This window comes from Cyclopterus lumpus, chromosome 13 (assembly GCF_009769545.1).
Source record: "Cyclopterus lumpus isolate fCycLum1 chromosome 13, fCycLum1.pri, whole genome shotgun sequence".
Lineage (NCBI taxonomy): Eukaryota > Metazoa > Chordata > Actinopteri > Perciformes > Cyclopteridae > Cyclopterus > Cyclopterus lumpus.
In genome coordinates, this window is record NC_046978.1 from 13,218,696 (window position 1) to 13,239,183 (window position 20,488).

General features: G+C 44.1%; 1 protein-coding gene across 1 annotated transcript in view; it reads left to right on the top strand.

Moving 5' to 3' along the window:
* sphkap (SPHK1 interactor, AKAP domain containing) overlaps positions 1-20,488 on the top strand; it is a 24,489-nt gene continuing 4,001 nt past the window's right edge. The window contains exons 1-8 of the mRNA XM_034549024.1: positions 1-29; positions 2,066-2,168; positions 3,349-3,459; positions 13,030-13,089; positions 13,439-13,579; positions 14,160-14,427; positions 15,072-18,474; positions 20,026-20,187. Coding sequence (XP_034404915.1) covers positions 1-29; positions 2,066-2,168; positions 3,349-3,459; positions 13,030-13,089; positions 13,439-13,579; positions 14,160-14,427; positions 15,072-18,474; positions 20,026-20,187 — 4,277 coding nt within the window. The remainder of the gene's footprint in view (positions 30-2,065; positions 2,169-3,348; positions 3,460-13,029; positions 13,090-13,438; positions 13,580-14,159; positions 14,428-15,071; positions 18,475-20,025; positions 20,188-20,488) is intronic.

Here is a 20,488-nt window from a genome sequence, read left to right on the forward strand (position 1 = left end):
ATGGCCGAGTGCCTTCTGAAAACGCCGAGGTAAGAGACAGTTTATCCTCCCGGGATTTCAAAAACAATTGTCGATGTTAATTAGCGCATATGTTCCCTGAACGATATCCCCATGTCTGATGTTCACGAACATCTACTTTTTGGAAATATAGCGTATCGGTATATTTTCAACCCCCCCCCTGAAGTGATCGTGATGTTTGATGTGTTGAACCAGAGCGCAGTGGTCTTTTGACTGAACACAAAGTGTGTCACTTTGGTGCTGGAGAACAGAATCCACGCAGAGTGATGCAGTAAAGCCGCGTTCACAGTCCACTGTCGGGGGGGTGTGCCGTAAATAAACATGTAAACACTTGGCCAGTTGTTCCTCCTCTAGCAAAAGGGTTCCGCAGTCTTCGGGACCTAAACCTGCCACACTGATGATGTTGTGCAATTGAACTCTTTGCGACGCAGTGGAATCCGAAGGCTGCCACCAAAAGTTGCCCGTTGGCCACTCAATTGGTCCACCTCCATTTCAACAGCGGACCGGGGGCCGCCATTGAAAGCCAGACGGTTCACTTAATTGCGTCCTCCACCTCATGCGGACCTGCCCCCCCCGGCAGCGCGAGAGCTCTCCAACCTGTCAATCAATTACCGTGTTGTGACGGAAGAGTCGTGAAGCTCAAAGATTAGAAAAGAGGTCGTGCATAATGAATCCCGGTGGTCTTCTTCTCCTTCGTGCGGAAATCACTCACAATTTTGCATGTCGAACGCAGAAAGGCCAGTCGGTCTATGCTGTTTTTCCTTTTTTATTTTCGTCTTCTTTTTTTTTTTTCAAATAGTGTTCCATTTTTTTTTTGCAGTGTCGTAATATTTCAATTTTCTACATGCATCCAACATTGTGTGTGCGTGTGTGTGTGTGTGTGTGTGTGTGTGTGTGTATGTGTGTTTGTTTTAATGTGTGTCTGGTACATTCAAAAGCACACCACATCCACTTATCTCCAGTAGTGCACCATCACTTTTCATGTGACACAATTATTTATTCAGGCATGTTCATTAACTGCAAATAGATAGGGTTGTGTGGTCCCCGGGGGCCTTTCAAAATAAAATGCTTTTTTATTTGCTTTGAAATATCTGGATTACAGTGGGAGCAAAAGCTGCTCCTAAATATTCCTATCCACCCTCTTTATTTCCCAAATTGATCCTCATTAATGCCATTCCAGATAAGCTTCGATTTGGCTTATCTCAGTGAAAGCATGCACGGAGGATAATGATGCCTTCCTGAGATCTTGCGGTTGCTATGTTGTGTTAAGGCACACTGGAGTCTGACAGATGTTCCCATCACTACAGATTATTGAATAATTTTGTTTCAAACACCAGACGAGGGACACATGTTGTGTTTCCCTGTTTATTCTGCTATATCCTCTGTGGCTGTCAAAGTCAAATTGCACAATTTGGCAATATGGCCAGGAACCTTTGAGATTTTAATGCTTAGTTTCATACTAATATTAAACTATATGATAGCCTTCTGCAAAAAGCTACAATACACTAATGAGCTCAGTGAGCTTTGCATTCATGCTATGGAGCCTGTGCCACAAGCATCATAGAAATCCATAAATAAACGTGCTTTTCTATTGTATCTTAAAAGAAGCCACAACGGCTTCTCATAAATAACAATGTGATAAAAAGGTCTTGACATTCAAAGAGCAACACCTACAACTCTTTGCACTCCTTAATAAATGATGGAAGGTGTCACCTTTGTCGGCCATAAACTTGTAAATGTTCTTAAATGAGGCAATAGAGGCTCATCTAATCTCATCTGGTGCGATCTTACAAGCATGGGAATAATCTAAAAGAAAGAATTAAGCATTTGGCTCAGCATATTGACATTATTCACCAGTCCGACAACAGCTGCTTCATTTGTTGGATGACTGCAACATCTGTACAGTATGAAGACATGTGACAGGCAGTGGGCTACTCCTAGAGTACTGATCCAAGACTTTAAAACATTTGTTTTTTAAAGAGAAGTGTGAGCACTTGACAAGAACTTGCTCTGACAAAGTCAACTCTCTGCCCTTTTTGCCTTGCAGTAGCTTCCAGTCGTCTGCCATGTTTGAAGGCTCAGAGGCTGTCGAGGTGGAGGGAGGAAGCACGGAGAGCACCGTGGCTTCATCCATCAGCGCCTGCAAGAAGGTAAATAAGAAAAGAAATAGGATGCAAGGATACATCCATCTCTGCTGTGTGACCACTTCTTCTTTTTCTCTGTTCATGTGCCTGTGCCACTGTCCCTCACACAGTATCTGCCTCCGTCAGTTTATCGTCAGTGCAAGAGATTTTAATTTCCTCAGCTGGGGGGGGGGGTCTGTGACACCTGAGGACTCTGCAAATAGAGGAACAGCCAAGCCCCGGGGTCAACACAGTAGCTTTATCATCTCCCAGTGCCAAAGAGACAGGAGGGGAATTGGCACAGATCAGTGGGCTGAGGTAGAGGCTGGATTGAATTTCCTTTTTAAAAATTGTGTGTCGGTCCATTTGTGTGCGTCTCTTACTGCGTGTGTACGTGCAGGTGTGCCCGCTGTTGTGTGTCCCTAATTAGCCTACCGCTCATGATCTCAACTGACCTCCACTCGAGTGTCCAGCGGGGTCACGTGTCTCTCCTCTCTTATAATTGAACCTCGGGCTCCGCTCTGCTGCGCCAGCAGCCTTTTGATATGATCGCTCTCTGTGAGATCAGCTGAGGCTACGTCACCTTCACCTGGCCGAGGGCCGGCACAGATGGTCTCTTCCTTAGGGGGGATGATTTGTGAGTGAGCACACACACGTGATAATAATCATACGTCAAAGCAATTGCGTGATCATTTTTTATATATAGCATGTGATTTTAATCTTTTATGGTCTGTTCATCGGTTGTCTTTTGTCATATTCCTTTAACAAATAAATACATATATATCTGTCATATGGTCCAACCCTAGCACTGCATCGAGGGGAATTTTTAATTTCACTTGTGTAAATAAATTGGCATTGTAATTGAGACAACAAAATCAATAGCTTTCAATTAGAGTATGTCAAGTGACAAATCATTGACAAAGGCAGCTCAATGACTGCAGGTTTCACCCTGAGGGCTTCATGGAAAATGTCCCTCTGGGGAGGAGGCAATAACTGTTGTATTTACACTGCGCAGTGTCTGGTTAAATGACGGATGGTTGCTCCTGTGCCGCGGACACTCTGGAAATAAAGGTCAATTGATCCCAACAACAGAGGGGACGCAGATGAAAGTGCCTGTGTGACGGCGTGTGTCATATGCTCCATGTGTGCCTCCGTGCGGTGTGATTTCCACAGTGCTGCTGAGCAAGGGTTTCTCTGTGTGCTGCAGGTCCTGTGCAGTAACAGCGTGCTGGACTCGTCGGAGTATTGGCTGAGGAATGAGAAAGCTCTCTGCAGGCTGGGCCTGCTGGACGACGACGCGGAGGGCAGCCGCACCATGGTGAGTAGCATACTGTGGATGAAGTGCTCCACACCCTTTTTGGCAACAGAGATGAATTCAGAAATGATGCAACATATCCAAGAACACACACTTTCTTCAAGCTGCCTGCTCTAGGTGACGTCTGGGCTTGGAGGTGGAAATGTTCATGCAGCAGCTTGTTGTTGCTCCCTTGCTGCTGTTTTGTAGGCAGTTGTTGTTCTTAAGGTTTGGAGTGTCACTTCGTATGGGTTAAGAAAATAGACGTGATTTAAGGTCGTACAATGGCTGTAATTAGTTTGCACAAATGTAAGATATTGCATTTTTTCAATTTTATAAAGGAACAATGGAATGATAAATACACTCTGTTAACATGTGTTTTTCTGTTAAGATATTTTTTATATAACTGACAAGCTTTTGACTAGAGTCTGATGTTAAGTATTTTAAGTACCTTGCTCATGGGTTTGAATGAAGGAAAATTACTATTCCTTCTTTTCACAAAATGGAAATAAAGTGACAGGTTCTTCAAATCAACCTCACATGCCCTCCCAAAGATTAACACTGCTGTTTCAGAAAGCAGGTTTAACTAACTCTGAGTCTAACCCTGAACTCTGAGTTGACAAACCCTGAGATGGGAAACTCTTGAGTTTTAAGTTCCAGAAATGCTGACCAGAGTTTGTTCAATAATAACGAATAAAGTTAAGCTGGTATGCAGTGAATGAAAAAAGCCACCTTGAATGGAGCTCTGTTTCCATGATGGCCTCCAGTGGATGTAGAGAGATTAATGCATGTAAGATATTTATATGGACTGAGCATTTATTTATCTTTAAAAAAGAGTAAATAAGTGAACACAATTTGTTTTATTCTGTATTGTCAATTAATACATGTTGGAATCTGACTAACATTACATTTTAAATATATTTAAACACACAACACAGTGGCCAACTGAAGATGACATATATAGATCAGGGTGTGTGTGTGAGTGTGGCAAGAGAACAAGGACAAAGAGAGAGAAAGAGAGAGAAAGCAAGATGGCGGACGTAGTCACGTGAGTGATTATGCTGCGCAAGACTCCACAATGGCAGCTTGGCTGTTATTAATTAAACGGGGAATGTGACACACAATGGAGGCCGCACTTAACACGGCCTCCATTGTACTTTACTGCTGCTGCAGTAAAGTACAGAAACTGTAATTCACACAGGAACCCGACTGGAGAATTCTGATTCTGCAGCCGCGCCACTGGTCTTATAACTTTACCGACCTTACTCGCGGTCGCTGAATTAAACACAAGAAAGCCCAGCAGTGTGGAATAGTTGGCGGGTTAAGTGGCTCAGGGTGACGGGAAGTCTCGGTGACTTGGTGGCCGTGTCAAAGGTCGTTGGGCTTCATGTGGCTCTCGTCCAATGTTTGAACCAAATCTCACACTGGAGATTTTTCATGCTTGATGGTGCAGTTCCAGTTTAGGTTTTCAATTCTACATGTCGGCCTCTCTTTGTTTCACCCTGCATGGTGAAGTCCCAGCATGCATCTTGATTCGACAGCATTCAGTGGCTTTATTTCAGCTCCTTCGAGCCCACAAGTCACTGAAATGCTGTTAAAATATGCTCACGATACGCATCCTATTTAAAACCCTCAATTTCGACCTACATTCTACAGCTGGATCACAATGCTGTTCACTCAGAACATCTAATCTTCTTATTATAGGAATTAGGTTTGATCAGTGACGGCTGACGTCAGCTGTGTGCACAGAGTGACAGTGTTATATCTTTGCATGAAAGAAACTCCCATTTGCAAAAAGAAGAACATGCAGAGGGTAGTATTTGGGCAACAAAAACTAATATCGAACCAGGATTTGAATTCTGATCGAAAGACCCAGACTTTAAGTTAACCCCGCGTTTCCCTCCTCTCGGGGTTAATTAACAAACAGAGTTTTTGCTAAAGCTGCTTTCTGAAACAAGGAAACTGCACAACTGTACACAGGTGTTGTTATGGTTGTAATTGAGTCATTTCAGACTCTCTTTGCCCTCTGTTAAGTGCATGCTGGGATAGATTTACAGAAAATGATCATTGTTATTTGAGCTGACATGGCGGGGCAGACTCTCAACTTTTAATTAGATTTCCTGATTCTAACCACTGAGCTTACTCCTGTAACCATTTAGTTGCTGCTCCATACACTTTTTTAAAATTGTGTCTTGAACATTGATCTACACAATTAGCCAAAACACTAAGTTTGCAGCATCATCTTACATTTCCATTCTTTTCATCTTGTCATGTGTCACAACTGTTAACAAGGAGTATGCAACATTGAAAGGCAAGGAGAAGATACCGTAATGCCGTTGGCTTTTAAAGACATAAGAAATTACGTCAAAAATGAAAAGAAGCGGGATCGACACACATTTCTCATCCATATTCCCCCGAACCCGAATGTGACGTTTAGTGAGTCATTTCTGGAGCGTGTTTGGATTAATAAGCACTTTGTGTGGCGTCGACTCGACCGCGCTGGACCTAGAAAATACATCAAGGGAGGAAGCACAAAAATGGAGAGGCTTTTAGCTGGAGAGGACACGCATGTTTAATCCTCTCTCTGCTCAATTCTGATGTGTCACCTTGGATCACTCACTCATTGTAATGTGCAAGTTAAGCATGGCAGTCAGGATTTACATCTGCCAGTGGCTCAAAGGCAGGCTTTTGTCGGGCGGGACAACAGACGTTTGATTCTTTAAATAAACACTCTAAATAAAATATCTCAACACTGCATCAGGGCCAGGATTTGTTTTTATAGAAGATGAGATTCGCCCCTTTCAACGTCATCTGAAATTGAGTTTCTTAAAATGCATGACACGTCCAGCCTCGCTTCAGTGATAGCCTGATAATAATCTTATCATTTTATTTAGAATTCCTCCGTCATGGATAAATGGCAATAACACACAATGTGTTTTTGCCCATTTTCTGAACATACTGCTCTCCAAAACATTGTTTGATAATCTTTACCACGGTAACAGGAAGAGCTGTATTTCAGCAAAAGAGCACCGTTCTCACACAGTCATGTCACACTTCGTAAGTGTGAACATTGAATGGTCCTGAAACCCCCAGACGCCAGCTGTATTATCTAGGACATGACATACACAGGTCTCACACATCTGTGAGATGTATCAAAGATTTTGTTTTCAGTAATCTGAGAAAACTCCCAGTATTTACTGATGGATGTTCTGCACATTAATCCACCTGACCATCGAATCGAGTCCTGTAAAGTGGATCTACGCATGTGCACCTGCGCCTCATTTTTACTAGAAAGACTTGTCTTGTCTGTGCAGAACAGAACTCATACCCGAGTCTGGGATTGTGCAGTTTTATCTTCATTGTTCTTTGTGAACGGTAAAAGCAAAGTAGCTTCATCTTCATTAAAAAGAGAAGAAGAAGTTTTAGTATCAACAAGACAACGGTTGTTTGTTTTTCTCCGTGCATGTTTTCCATGAATCAGAGGGAACTTCAATGCGATTGCAAACAGATGCGTCCCCATCCGCCCACAGCGTCGCTCTCGGACTCTGATGTGACAGATTGTTCCTCTGACTCATAATTCTAGGTTTGGCTTTTTACGAGGGTAATCAATCAAACATAGATATACAATAGATGAGTCTTTCTGTGTGAGAAATACATTATTCTTTCCTGGCCTGAACTGTACAGGGAGGCAGACAGGAGGCTGAGTGTGGAAAACTGAGAGAAAGAAAGTGAAAGATAAGATATTAAGACGATGAACGCTGATGCAGTGAAACATGTGTAGAGGCATGTTATTGTTTTCCCTGGTTAACTGAGTATTGAGTGGAGTTTGCTAAAGGTTAAAAACAGCATACTCTGATTCAATTGGAAGCTGACTGGCAAAGTATTAAACCAAAATGAGTCCATTAGGTTGAGTTTTCAAAGGAATGTGTGTTTGAAGTATAATTATTCTAAACCGGAAAAGTCCAAAAACAGTGAGAGCAGAAGGCCAAAAAACTGAGCTAGATAAAACCTTTGGATTTCCTGCGTTCCGCTCCATCATCCACCTCTGGCTGCATCACCTTTGATCACTCGCTCATGTTTTAATGCATGAAGTCCCAGAGAAGTGTCATGTTGCAGTGATAGTCACACTGCATTTCATCACACCCCTGAGCGATTGTACTGGCTGAGCATTTTTGAAGAGGAAGACGGCACCTTTTATATCTTTTTTTCCTTTTGCAAAGCAAATGGATACATAATCTGTGTGCGTCGAGTTAACACGTTTGATTTCCTTTTGATTTGATTAGCTCACGTGACACTTAAAGATGGAGATTGCAGTTGTTTTTGTAAGAACGTGAGTTCCAATTTCTTTTTAAATGCAGAAAACCTGGTGTAGTAAAGCTGCAGAATCTCTCAACACGGTTCCTTCCTTTTGGCTATCCGTGTTCCTGCTTTGAACCCGCAGTCCCTGGAGGAGAGGGATCCATTCATCACCCGATTCAAACACTTCACACTCGGGTGGTGGCTTGTGTCCTGACCTGGCCCTTCCTGGCCCAGAGAGAGGCAGAACAGAATAAATATGCCATCAGCTGCAGCTGGAGCGCTGAATTACAACAGGATCAGCCCAGGAAGGCGAAACCGTCTTCCTTTCTTCTTCCTTTTACTTTACACTGTCCAGCTGACATTATGAGAAACGGCAGTCTTTGGTACAAGGTTGTGCTCTAAAAAAAAGAGACCTACTTGCTTAAAAGTATAAGCCTTCATCCAAAGAGTTAGGTAAAAATATGGAGTTCATAGATGACTATAGTGGAGGCATGGCTGAATTAATCTACTTAAAAATTCCCCATGGGCCCAATTCCCTGGTTGGTAATCCTGTCTTGGGTGCGGTTAGCTGTTTTTATGCTGTAGGCCAAGGTAAATATTGATAAGAAAGCTTGAGCTATTAATATAGTTTGCATATTATACAGTTCAGGTGGAGAGAACATGTTGTAGCTTGGAGTTAGCCCACTATGGAGATGTGTGGTTTTAATAACCCCATCTTGCCTCACCCTGACCTTAACCAAACCCGTCAATGACTCAAAAATCTTTTTTTTACCAAATCAGGACGGCTTTTGTCCCCAATTGGACAAGTCGTCCGGAATAACCTGTTCTTTCGCCTGATGTCTGTCCCCAAAGGGAGTCTTAAGTTAGGAACACACACACACACACACACACACACACACACACACGATACGCTGGTTCAGAGCTGTTTGAGCTGCTGTATTAACACGAGAACTCTGATCAATACAGTCATTTAGCTGGTATTGCTATTGCTGCTGCTATCAGTTGCATGCTTGACATCTTGAATGTGATATTGGGTTTTTTCTCAGGGTAGGGGACATCATTGATATTTCAGTTGCTCAAGTGGACATGATTACATTGGTTGGTGCTTAGCTCATCTCAGAAGTACTCAACATCGTTTTGTCCTTGTATGAACATATTAACACATTGCTGTCCATATTAACTGATTATATATATATATAATTTATACATAATTTATATTTATAATATATATATATATATATATATATATATATATATATATATATATATATATATATATATATATATATATATATATATATATATATATATATATATATATATATTCATGTTGTGAGAAGAATAAGAACAGCATTGGCTTCTTGATGCTCTCTTTTGCGCCCGCAGCCAAACATTAACTGTGTGTGTGTGTGTCTAAATATACATATGTATATTCAACGTTTCTTGTACATCTAGTGATGAAATACGTGACGCTCAAATCAGATTATAAATAGCCTGTACAACCTACATATGTCGCAGGTGATTACATCACATGGTAGCTCCTGTTATGCTCCATAAACAGCTGATGTTGTGCATTTGATTAGCACATATGCGAATGTATGAACACAAAATGAGGCTGTTTACAGTCACCAGAGACATTGAGAGATGAGCATGCTGGTCTGGTCTGGACACCAGCTCTGTACAGCTTGTGGCTTGCATCTCCAAATGAACACGGCCGAGTCACTGAGCCTTAATGTTGTTCCCTCCCGAACTTCATTTGAATTAAATTAAACTTCAAATGGATTATAATTAAAGTTGCCAGCCTCTGAGATATGTCAACACACTGTACAATAGAGGGAGCTATGGTTAGTTTGGTGACCTCAGAGGGAGAATGAACCCGTATTTCTGTAACAGCATCACAGGCGCTGTTTACTTGTGTTTGTGTTTACTTGTGTTTGCTCTAGTCTTTCGAGTAGCCATGTTTTGTTGCTTCGGGCAAGAAAGACCACACAAAACACGCATAGCGTATATAAATGACTAAATGTACTTTATACCAAAAGTACAGTATTTCAAGTCATGGAAAATAGCAAAGAAAGAGCCACATAAAAAAAAGAAAGTAAGCCAGAAGGACCGACGGCAGCAGCTGTGTGTGGGAGGATCAGAGTAGTGAGCAAAGAGTCAGTGTTGTATTGAAACTGTGGCTAAGTATCTGCATAAGCTCTATTTGTATGTGTGGTGGTAGAAAGAGAGCAATCTGCCTGCCTGACAGTTGTGTACATCCACAGCCAAATAGGAGGATTTATGCAGAAGTTGGGACAGTTGAATCCTTTTGCCTCCAACAATACCCGAGCATGTGGCTGTCGGGCCTGTGGATCAACAGTCATTGGAAGGTACACATAAAGCTGTGTGTATTGGATTTGTTGTGCATATTATTTATGTATTCTGTAGCAAGGCACGGAGTAGCGTGATCTTGTCCTGCCGTAAGAAGTAATAGTGAGGATGTTTAGTTGGATGGATGTCATCCAACCAACGGTTCGATGGTGGTATTTGTTTTCAGCCTTGACCAAAATACCTTTTTTGTGGGTTTAATAACTACTTTTATGTTAACAGTGAATCACGTGAATACTACAATGTGAAAGTGATAGCTTGTTATGATGCAGCCAGGCCTTTGCAAACGTTACAGTGTTGTTCAGTGTGTTGTCACATTGGTCACTCCCACCCCTCGCGCTGAAAACTCACCGTGCTCAACACCACACAGCCAACAGACAAAGTTGCCGACGAACCGGTCAACATAGTGGAGCATTTAGCAGCTAAGAAAGCAAGATATTCTTCAAAGGAGTTGGTGGAGACCAAATACAGAGTTAAAGCCAGAGTAAATATTGATCTATAATGTATCTGGTGGCCAGAGACAAAACTCGAAATTAATCAATATTATGCTTTGTATTTGTTCCTACTGCCCCCAAGTGGCCAAACAATCTGTTTGTGCAGGTTCAACTTTGTAGTTGCGTGAACTAAACTTGAAAATCACTGATGTCTCTCATTTGGAGCACCACTGAAGCCCTTGAGTGTCTCACTAGACTTTATCCACACATCAAATTATCACCTTCACCTTCTCTGTTTCTTTTATTTCCTTTCCTTTCCCCCTCTTTCCCCTCACCCCCTCCGTTGCTTACGTGGTCAGTCCTTCAGAGAGAGGCTGACGCACAAGTGCACGTCACCCAGTATGTCTGTGAAAACCTGATAGAATCAGAGCGTGTCCCTGGGCTCGGACTCAGAAAAGACTAGAAGGTCCTCTGCTTCCCAAATTTAGAACTGCCTCTCGGCTTTCACCGTCTGACGGGGTTACGTGGCTGCAAACCTTCTCAAGGTCAAAGTCGTGGATCATTCGCCTCGCTTATCCCCAAACTGTGTTATCTGCAGGCGATGAACTTGGCAGGCGGGGGAAGGTGTCTTTGCTGCTTTTCTGGAATCCTGCTGAGGTGCCAAACCTCTTATTTGCATGTTGTGGTGCATAGAAATTGAAAATGAACCAGCAAATACCAAATTATAGCCTTTGCCTTTTTTGTGCATAATAGTGTAAAGGGAAAAGCCATAAGGTGATTCTTTGTTTAAAGCGCATCACCATTTAGATAAAGGGCATAATATCTGCATTCAGATGCCAAACAAAAATGTAATTTGCAAACATTAGTTCATGCATATTATCAGCAAGACAAACAATAGCATGTGAGAACTCTGCAGAATTGCTAAAAACAGAATTCAATGGCCATATTTTCCATCAAACTAGGGTCGGCAAGTGTCAAAATAGAGCTATTGTCTTTGGTATTAGTAAAAGGTGGAGATTTTTCTCCGGTCCACCCGTGTACCGTTGACATTTAACAGCTAATCTGACAAAATGTTCCTCATCACGCAACACAACAGACAAGTAAATAAACTAACTGTTATCCTCCACACTGTTGTTTTGAGAGGAACATTAACAAAGGAGCATGCCTCTTGGTATTCAGAAACATGCTGCCGGTGACACATGAGGGCAGATGCAGTTTGTTTAAGGTGAGACAGGAAAACCTTTTCAAATATTCTTTTAATGTCATCTGTCACCCATCACATATTTTTGAAAGCGGCAATCATCACATTAAACTTAACAGTTTGTAAATATGATGTTTTTGACTGGAGGATAGCAGGTTGGAGATGAGGGGGAAATGTGCCTGTTCAGAATGCGCCGCGTTACCGTTTTAGCTGAAGGACATATTCCATCTGGCTTTGCAGACAGTTGTTGTCGTTCCCTTGTGTTCTTGGATTTTTGATAAAGCAAACCTAGACGGTTTTTGAAAGTTTGAAAAATTTGCAAACTTTCGCAGAATTGAAATATAAACTCCTGAGTATGTTGACCTATTTATTGCAGCCGTGCTTTTGCTTCACCTTCAGATCTGCAGCGAAAAAACAGACAGACAACATGACATGATTTTAAAAGAAGAAATCGATATTATTATACAGCACATAGACATTGATGCCCGATCTACTGTGGCCTCTAAAACTTGATGTGACTTTCAGGGAATATATATTGAATATATATTGTGCATGTTTTCCAATGAAAAGACAGAGACTGCCTCACTGACTCACATTTGGTCTGATTAGTAACAACATGCCTGGTAGCATTAAGTTAGACATACAGTGAATATAATAAGTATGTGTTCATGACTCAAATAAGTCACTTCTTCCAAAGCACACAGACGTGCCGAGTACGTGCGAGTTAGTAGGAACTAACTCCCCCACCCCTCCAATGCTTTATCCATTTAGCTGCACAAGACTGACTTGGCTCTGCCAATTCAGATCAGAGGCCGTGCGCTGCACAATCAAGCCGCAGCCGGCGGACAGTCGCACACTCCAAGCACTAACACGAGGACTCATCACACACCATTAAATGTGCAGCCAGAGGCAACAGTTGGTGAGATGAGGAGAGAAGGAGGGTGAGGGTGTGACAGAGGCACAATGAAGGAGTGGAGACCGAGGAGTGGAGAAGCGGAAAAAGAGAGATGGCGACAGAAATAAAATCACTGCTGATGTACACCTGCTGATAGCAGCCCCTGAGAGACAAGGAGGTCTTTTTTAGAAAGGGTTCTGCCAATGAGAGACTGGTTATTCAGCTGCTGTAGTTGAGTCACTTAGAGGAAAGCATTCCCACTGGTTTAGGATTCATACAGTGGGAGAGGCAGTGCAGCACTCTCACATCAGGGATATTGTTTCTCAGCCTCGGTGTTATACTTTTCCCATTCCGGCTGTCACTCTAATCTGTTTTCCTTCTCCATTTGTGTGTCTCAGATCTGTTTTGTGAATCTGGACCCACAAAAAACGGACTGTCGTGATGACAAAAGCATCAAGGTGAGCAGAATCCACGTCCTTTTCTTTCCTGCCCAGTTTTCATCTCCCAAGAACTCTGCTCTCTGTATTTCACAACTAATCATTGGCTCAGTTGCCATGGATTCAAAATCATTACCCAGAATTAGGGGGTTGTTTTTTTTTGTTTAGATAATATGCAGATTTTGTAGCCTTCCGCAGCTGGCATTGGCAGAATTGCACATGGCTCTAGACTTCTCAAAGGAAGACCTTTTATATTGATTTGTCTCTGAATTAAAAGAACAGGGATCACATTATGTTCAGTTTTGAAGTCGCATGAAGAAAAGGCTGATTTTGATCATCTATGTCCCTGTGCTCGGTCACTCTCCTGCAGAAATTGGCATCAGTGTCTCCAGACCTGCCAAAGCTTGTTGAAGTGCTGACTGTCCACCAGCCGAAAGAAAACGAGATCCTACTGCTCGCCGGCCTCGAAGCCTCAGACACTTGCCAAACACACCCCCTGTCCCCCTCTCAGGTGAGTGAGCTGTGATGCCTATGAATCATTGCAAGTATTTTCATCCTTTGAATTAAGTGGTCAGGTGTGCGAGGCAGAGAGTGCAAGCTGTTCTTTTGTACCGCAATTTTGTGTGATTAGATTTGAACCTCAGATTTTGTGCTCGGGAAAAATACCAGTAATTCTTCCCATTTCACTGTAATAAAAACACCTCATAGGACTGCATGTTAGACAGAAAACCATCCAGAATGAATGACTTATATGAAAAAGATTTTTCATTTCAGAATGATTGATGACGATATCACAAAACATAAAAACTATAGCCACTAAATAAGTGTGTGTGTGTGTGTGTGTGTGTGTGTGTGTGTGTGTGTGTGTGTGTGTGTGTGTGTGTGTGTGTGTGTGTGTGTGTGTGTGTGTGTGTGTGTGTGTGTGTGTGTGTGTGTGTGTGTGTGTGTGTGTGTGTGTGTGTGTGTGTGTGTGTGTGTGTGTGTGTGTGTGTGTGTGTGTGTGTGTGTGTGTGTGTGTGTGTGTGTCCATTTAGAACTTTGTACAGACATGATGTGTGTATGCATGAATAATAGGTACATGTTCCTTTCAGGGTGGACAGCACCAGCAGAGAAGTACAGGTGTGTGCCTGGTGAAGTGTTTAGGGAGACGCTCCACCCAACCTGGCAACATCATCTTTGAGATCAACAAGTTCCTGATCGGTCTGCAGTGGGGAAAGGAGCGGCAGCTTCAGCAGGGCCGAGCAGCCAGGCAGCGGATCGACGACGACACTAATCGCTCCATCTCGTCCATAGAAGAAGACTTCCTGACGGCCTCAGAGCACCTTGGTGATGACAGCGAGGACGATGGTTTCAGAAATGGTGAGCCTCATTGCCTCCACCACACAGGTTTTCTTTGCAGCCATGTTTGTTGGTCGATATCTTAACTGAAGCGGCTGTTCCACAACACGTTTTGATGCGATGGCGTCTTCCTTGCGCAAATAAGAAAATATGTAAATAGAAGGTTTAAAGCAATTTAAACTTTAAAACTATCCACATCGATACTAGTGCTTTAAGTGTCCTATAACTGTAACGTTTGCAATGGTAGTGTTGTGGCATGACTGGCTCATTGTTAGTTAGGCCTTAGCCCAATGAATGATGATGACAGTGGGAGTGATGTAGTCCTCTTACTACATTAATTATTGCACTGTGGAATTTAAAGGTCAGCAAAATACTTTCAAAGTAGGACACGTTGAAAGGACACACAACGATTTCTATAGCGACTGAGACTATAAACAAGAAAGAAGCTTGTATTTATTGCCATTGTGTTACCCCGGTGATGAATGAAATGTGCAAGGGGAAATTGATTTGGACAAACGAGACAAAACACAGCTTTAAATTTCCAACTTAAAGCTGGGTTTTGTCTACTCTTGCTGTGAAACTTTGGAACTGATGGAGCTGCTTTCTAATCAGTGTGGACATGTCTCATTCCCTGCCTTTCTCTGTTTTTATTTGTCTTCTCACAGAACCAGAGAGTGGTGACCTGGCAGAATGCTTGGTGGAGGTTGGACAGAAACATGGTGTCAGACTTACATGTCAGAGGGGACAGCTGGCCCATTATCAGAACAGGGAGGATGCAGAGGTAAAGAAAGAAGGGCATCAGCGAGCAAGCCTCCATACTAAGGAATCAGCTGGTCACTACGCCACCAATCTGGCCGAATCAGTACTACAAGACGCCTTCATACGCCTCTCTCAAGATGAAACCTCCTTTGTCTCCGAGGCTGCGGTAAGCGTGTCCCTCTCAAGTTGCACCGCCAACGCTACTCGTCTTTCAAAGAACAAGGAACCTTCCCAGCAGCGCACTTGCTCTTTTGAACTCCCAAAGATTGTGATAGTTCAAAGCCCGGACAGTTTGGACGGAGCGGCAGAATGGCCAGAGACCCACGTGTCTCATGTGCCTGACCAGGACATCACTGCCAAAGCCCAAGAGATGCCAGAGAATGGAACACAGGCTCAAATCCCCCACCGTGGTGGAGGACACCCATCGAAACATGTAGAGGTGGCTTTGGCCTGTGCTGCCAGTGTCATTGGCACCATTACCAACCCACAGCTGACAAAACAGCTTGCCATGGAATCGGCCTCAGAGGGAGACGCGGAGGAGGAGCTGCCGGAGCAAGAGGAGAGGGGTGACTACTCCTTCTCCTCAGCCATGTGTGGCATGGCTCAGGTAGCTGGTGCTGTAGCAGCTGTGGAACTCACAGAGGAGTCGGGGGAGTGCGGAGATTCTGACGCAGATTCCACTGACGTCTACACAGCATCCTGTGGTCTGATGTCTGCTGCCAAAGCCTCTGCAGCCATCACACTGCACTGCAGTGTGGCAGAGGGTACCAGCGTCGAAGCGTTTCGTGCCAACATTGCTGAGGTCCTACACAGGGAAGCAGCTGAGGTTCTGACTCAGCCACAAGGCTACAAAAGTATAGCCCACCTGCTCGAGGCCACGCATATCAAGATATTAGATGGCATTAATTGTCCAAAACAATCTTACATGGATGAAAGGGAAGTGGACGATTTAATAAATGAGGTGGCAGACAGCCTATTCTCACATGCTTTAGAGAAGGCAAAAAAGAAAAAGGAACTGGAGGGTAATGGAAAAGATGCCCCGGGCCTTCAGGTTTTTCTGCAGGACAGTGTTAACAACTTGCTGTTTGATGTCCTTTGTCTGACACAGAAGAAAATCTGTCACATCTCAAGAGGTGACCAAAGGTCCTACGAGACTCAAGAGGGTAATACTTGTGCTAGGGAGCCTTCTACCACCAAAGAGAGCAAGGCTCACTTAAGTCAGTTACAGTATTTAGTTGGCCATGGCCAGTCCACTAATAGTGGGAACCAGTGCAGCATCTTACACTGCACAGATAAGCTTTCCATGGTTCCCGGTCTGAGGGAGAAATATGTGCTTGAGGAAAGTGATCTAATTGCATCTTTCTCCACTGCACAAAGCAAAGAGAAACAACAGCAGTCGTCGTGCAGACAAAGTCAGTCTAAATCCACCTATTTGCCTGCCAAGGACTTCTCTGAACATCAGCAGATCCAGCAGGGCAGTGGTGGCATCAGGGAACCTCTGAGTGAAATCCAAGTTTACAGCACAGACAGGAGAGGACGTGTAGTGCCAGGCAGTGACAGCAGACAGGCCTCCCTGACACCTCAGTCCTCCCTCACACCGCAGTCCTCCCTCAACTCGTGCAGTTCTCTGCTTTCTTGGAGAATGGATTCAGAGTCCAGGACACCAATTACTTGCTATGCTGATGATTTGGCTGCTACAGTCGTGTCTATGGCCACTGAACTGGCCGCCATCTGCCTCGAAAACAACACTGGGAAACAACCATGGTTCTGTGCCCTCAAAGGGTCGTCTACTGAAGGGCCAGAAGCCTACTTGATCCCTGCTTGTCGCACAGTGCTCAGGAGGAAAGAAGCTCAGAACAGCAATGCTGCCTCCAAGAAACATAGGGCACCACGCCTCAGTGAGATCAAGAGGAAAACTGAGGAGCAACCAGAGCTGATGGAGCGGCTGGTGAACCGCGTGGTGGATGAATCGGTGAACCTCGACGAACCACAGGATCCATTTGCCCTCTTTGCCTCTGAAGTCACGGCCAGGATCATGAACTGCCCTGAGCTCAACGTGGTGGATACCTCTAAAACAGGACAGGCTCGCAGCAGGTTGCAGTGTGAGAGGTGGAGCCGTGGAAAGGCCTCTAGTTATGAGAGCATTCCAGAAGAAGATGCAGACCCCACAGGCACACCCAACACATTGGGCCTGGGCAGTCGGTTGGGTCAGAACTTGAGCCGCGGTAGCTCAATCTCGAAGCAGTCCAGCTGTGAGAGCATCACCGATGAGTTTTCACGGTTCATGGTGAACCAGATGGAGACTGAGGGCAGGGGCTTTGACCTTCTGCTGGACTACTATGCAGGAAAAAATGCCAGCAACATTTTGACTGCAGCTGTACAACAGGCTGCATCAAAGAAAAATGGTCACCTTAATGTCAGGACCTCGTCCTGCCTGTCCAAACAGTCGAGCACAGAGAGCATCACGGAGGAGTTCTACAGGTTTATGCTTCGGGACATGGACAAGGAAAACAGAGAGTATGGCATCGCCAAGACTAAGGAATGGAGCAACAGCCTGTTCCCCCCTTCTCCTAGAACACCCTTCTGTATACGACAGTCCTCTGTCCCAGACCGGCGCTCTTCAGACTCGAGACTGACTGTCAACTCACCCATGAAAGCAAACTCTTTTGATGGATTTGCCCGCAATGTGCATGGAGAAACCCTGAACGTCTTCCCCAGCAACTCAGTGTCCGCTACAGGACTGTGCAAGTCAGACTCCTGCCTTTATCAAAGGGGTAAAACTGACCGGATTACTGATATGCTGATTAATGAGACCTGGTCGAGCTCCATTGAGTCCTTGATGAGAAAGAACAAGATCATTGCTGATCCAGAGGACAGTATTGAGCTGGAGGCTGCAGGAGACTCCCAGCCCTATGTGCAGCAGTTTGCCAATCGCCTGGCAGCTGACATTGTAGATATTGGCAGGTCTGCCTTGGGGGGCCAGCAAGATGTAGCTGGAGGTACACCTGGGTCTCTCTCACAGCCGTATATGCCTGTTGGTGAAAGGAGGAGGGGGTTCAAACAATCTCATCTCACTTGTGGTCGAAGTAGGTCCAGTCAGGAGCAAACTGGTATTGGAGTAGGGTCCGGGACTAGTGACAGCAGCGCGCCCCGTATGAGGGGTCCCAGAGATGTGCCACTGATCCACATCGAGGGAGATCAGAGGGATGAAGACACTCGTTTAAACCCTGAAAGGACAGTAGGAGGCCCTCATGAAACACCCCAAGAAGTGTTGGCTACCAAGCGTACAGAGAGAGCTACGGGCAACAGGTAGTGCACTGCTCACAGTCCCTCGCCTGAGAGTCAGACCCCTACCTTTTTTATACAGCACCAGATGCATCACACTATAGTATATAATATGAAAGCTAGAGAATAATATGTCTGATAAGAGTAAGAATGAGAAATGAAGAACCACACTTCATTTTATGAGGTAAACATCGAGTTTACCTTACGTTGTCTAAGTTGCACTAATCAGATAAAGTACAGGGCCTGCAAGTGTTCAAGCTATTTTTAGAGTCAAAGAGTGGCAGGTACACAGACGGTCAATTCACTGTAAAAAGTGATCTATTGTAGTGCTGTGGGAGGTTTGACAAACCTTTGGCTGTGCTGTGACTCACACTGTCTGGGTCATGAACTGTGTGTGCAGAAAGCTTTTAGTAGCTTCATCTTCTATCCGCTGTGGGGCTGTTGGACTCACCTTGATCGGTACAAGCTGCACTCGGCCGAGCAAAGGCACTCAATAGCTATTTAGATTACATTGACACCACTAAAATAGCAAAGAACTTTGGTGTCACGTTAGATTAAAAGTTGCTTGAGAGAAGTTGTTTGGCAGCAGGTTAACTGAAAAATTGTGTTTATAGGAAGTCAGTTGGATTGTCATAAGGTTATGTCGCCCTTATGATTCATATATATTAGATACAATCAGTCTTACATTTTTTATTCAAACAAGTAAAATTCACTCCAAGTCTAGAAACTCAAAATGTCTGAGTGGCCTTTCAGAGAGGGAAGGAGAGCGTAGACACCGGAAGACATTTCACTGGATATTCTGAAGGTAATAAAGACTGGAGCAGTTCATAATGTGTTTGTCTGGAATCAAATGAACCTGCTGAAATTGTATTAGTGGAAAGAAAAGCTAAAGTTTAAAATTGGTAGCGGAAAGTAGAAATGTAATATCCATATGGGGGCGAATCATTTGCGTTCTGTTGGTCTCTTGCTGAGTGTTTTAAAGACGCTTGGATCCTCAAAATAAGACTTGTTCACTAGGGAATCGGAAGAAAACGGCTGAAAGGCTCCAGGGCCTCAGGAGAGTCACACAACGCGCTCCTTTTCACTTAACAATACATGTAATCCAGGAACAAGTGGAGTAAATCTGTTTGTCCCTTGTGTAAGAGTGGAACTCAATCACTCGCCCTGTCAATCACACTCTGGAATTGTCAAGGATGGCATCCCCCAATCATTTGATTATAACTTCATTTAATCAGTTGCCTGAGAGACTGAAAAACCTCTGGGAGTGCAGTCTGCTGATGCCTTATACATTGAAATGAATTAGCTTAACTTCTATGTGGTGCGTGGTTAATTTTTAAGTCCCGAAGGCTTGTCAAATGTATGAAGTTTCTGGACTGTACTGTATCTATGATTTCTAGAGGCGAAAACTTTTCCAATACTGCCTCTGAGAAAACTCTGTTTACATGAACAGAGGCACAACATTGGGTGAAAAAAAAAAATAAAATAAAATACCCAAAGCAACCAAACAATTGCAGCAGACATTGTGCCAAACTATTCGATGGTCATTCCCACCATCTTGCGGTGTGCTCTCCCCAGCAGTGAGAGGGACAGGCCAACTGTGGCGGTGGCTGCAGTAGTGAAGAGCGACAAGCGTTCAATGAGTGCTAGCAGTGAAGAGAGCATGGGGAGCTGGTCCCATATAACCCCAGAGGATGACCCCCACGAGGAGACCAGTAGTTTTATCCAGCTGAGCGAGGGGTCAGTAACCGTTGCTCCTTGATACTGCTCCAAACGCTGCTGTTCCCACCCTCACCCCACTCTCATTGGCCCATTGCTACTGACACTTGTGCTCTCCTGTGCCAATTTACTCCCCGCTGCTGCAATATCCATGCCTGCTGAGGCCGAATATGGCAGAGAGCTGACCCCACGACGCCCTCTCCATAGCTTGCATACAGGACCCCCATGCACATGCAGTCGTAGGCGGCAGAGGTTACCTCTCACATCAACACCCTCTAGTTCAGAACATTTGCTACACCTTTCTCTACTTCTCAAATTCTCA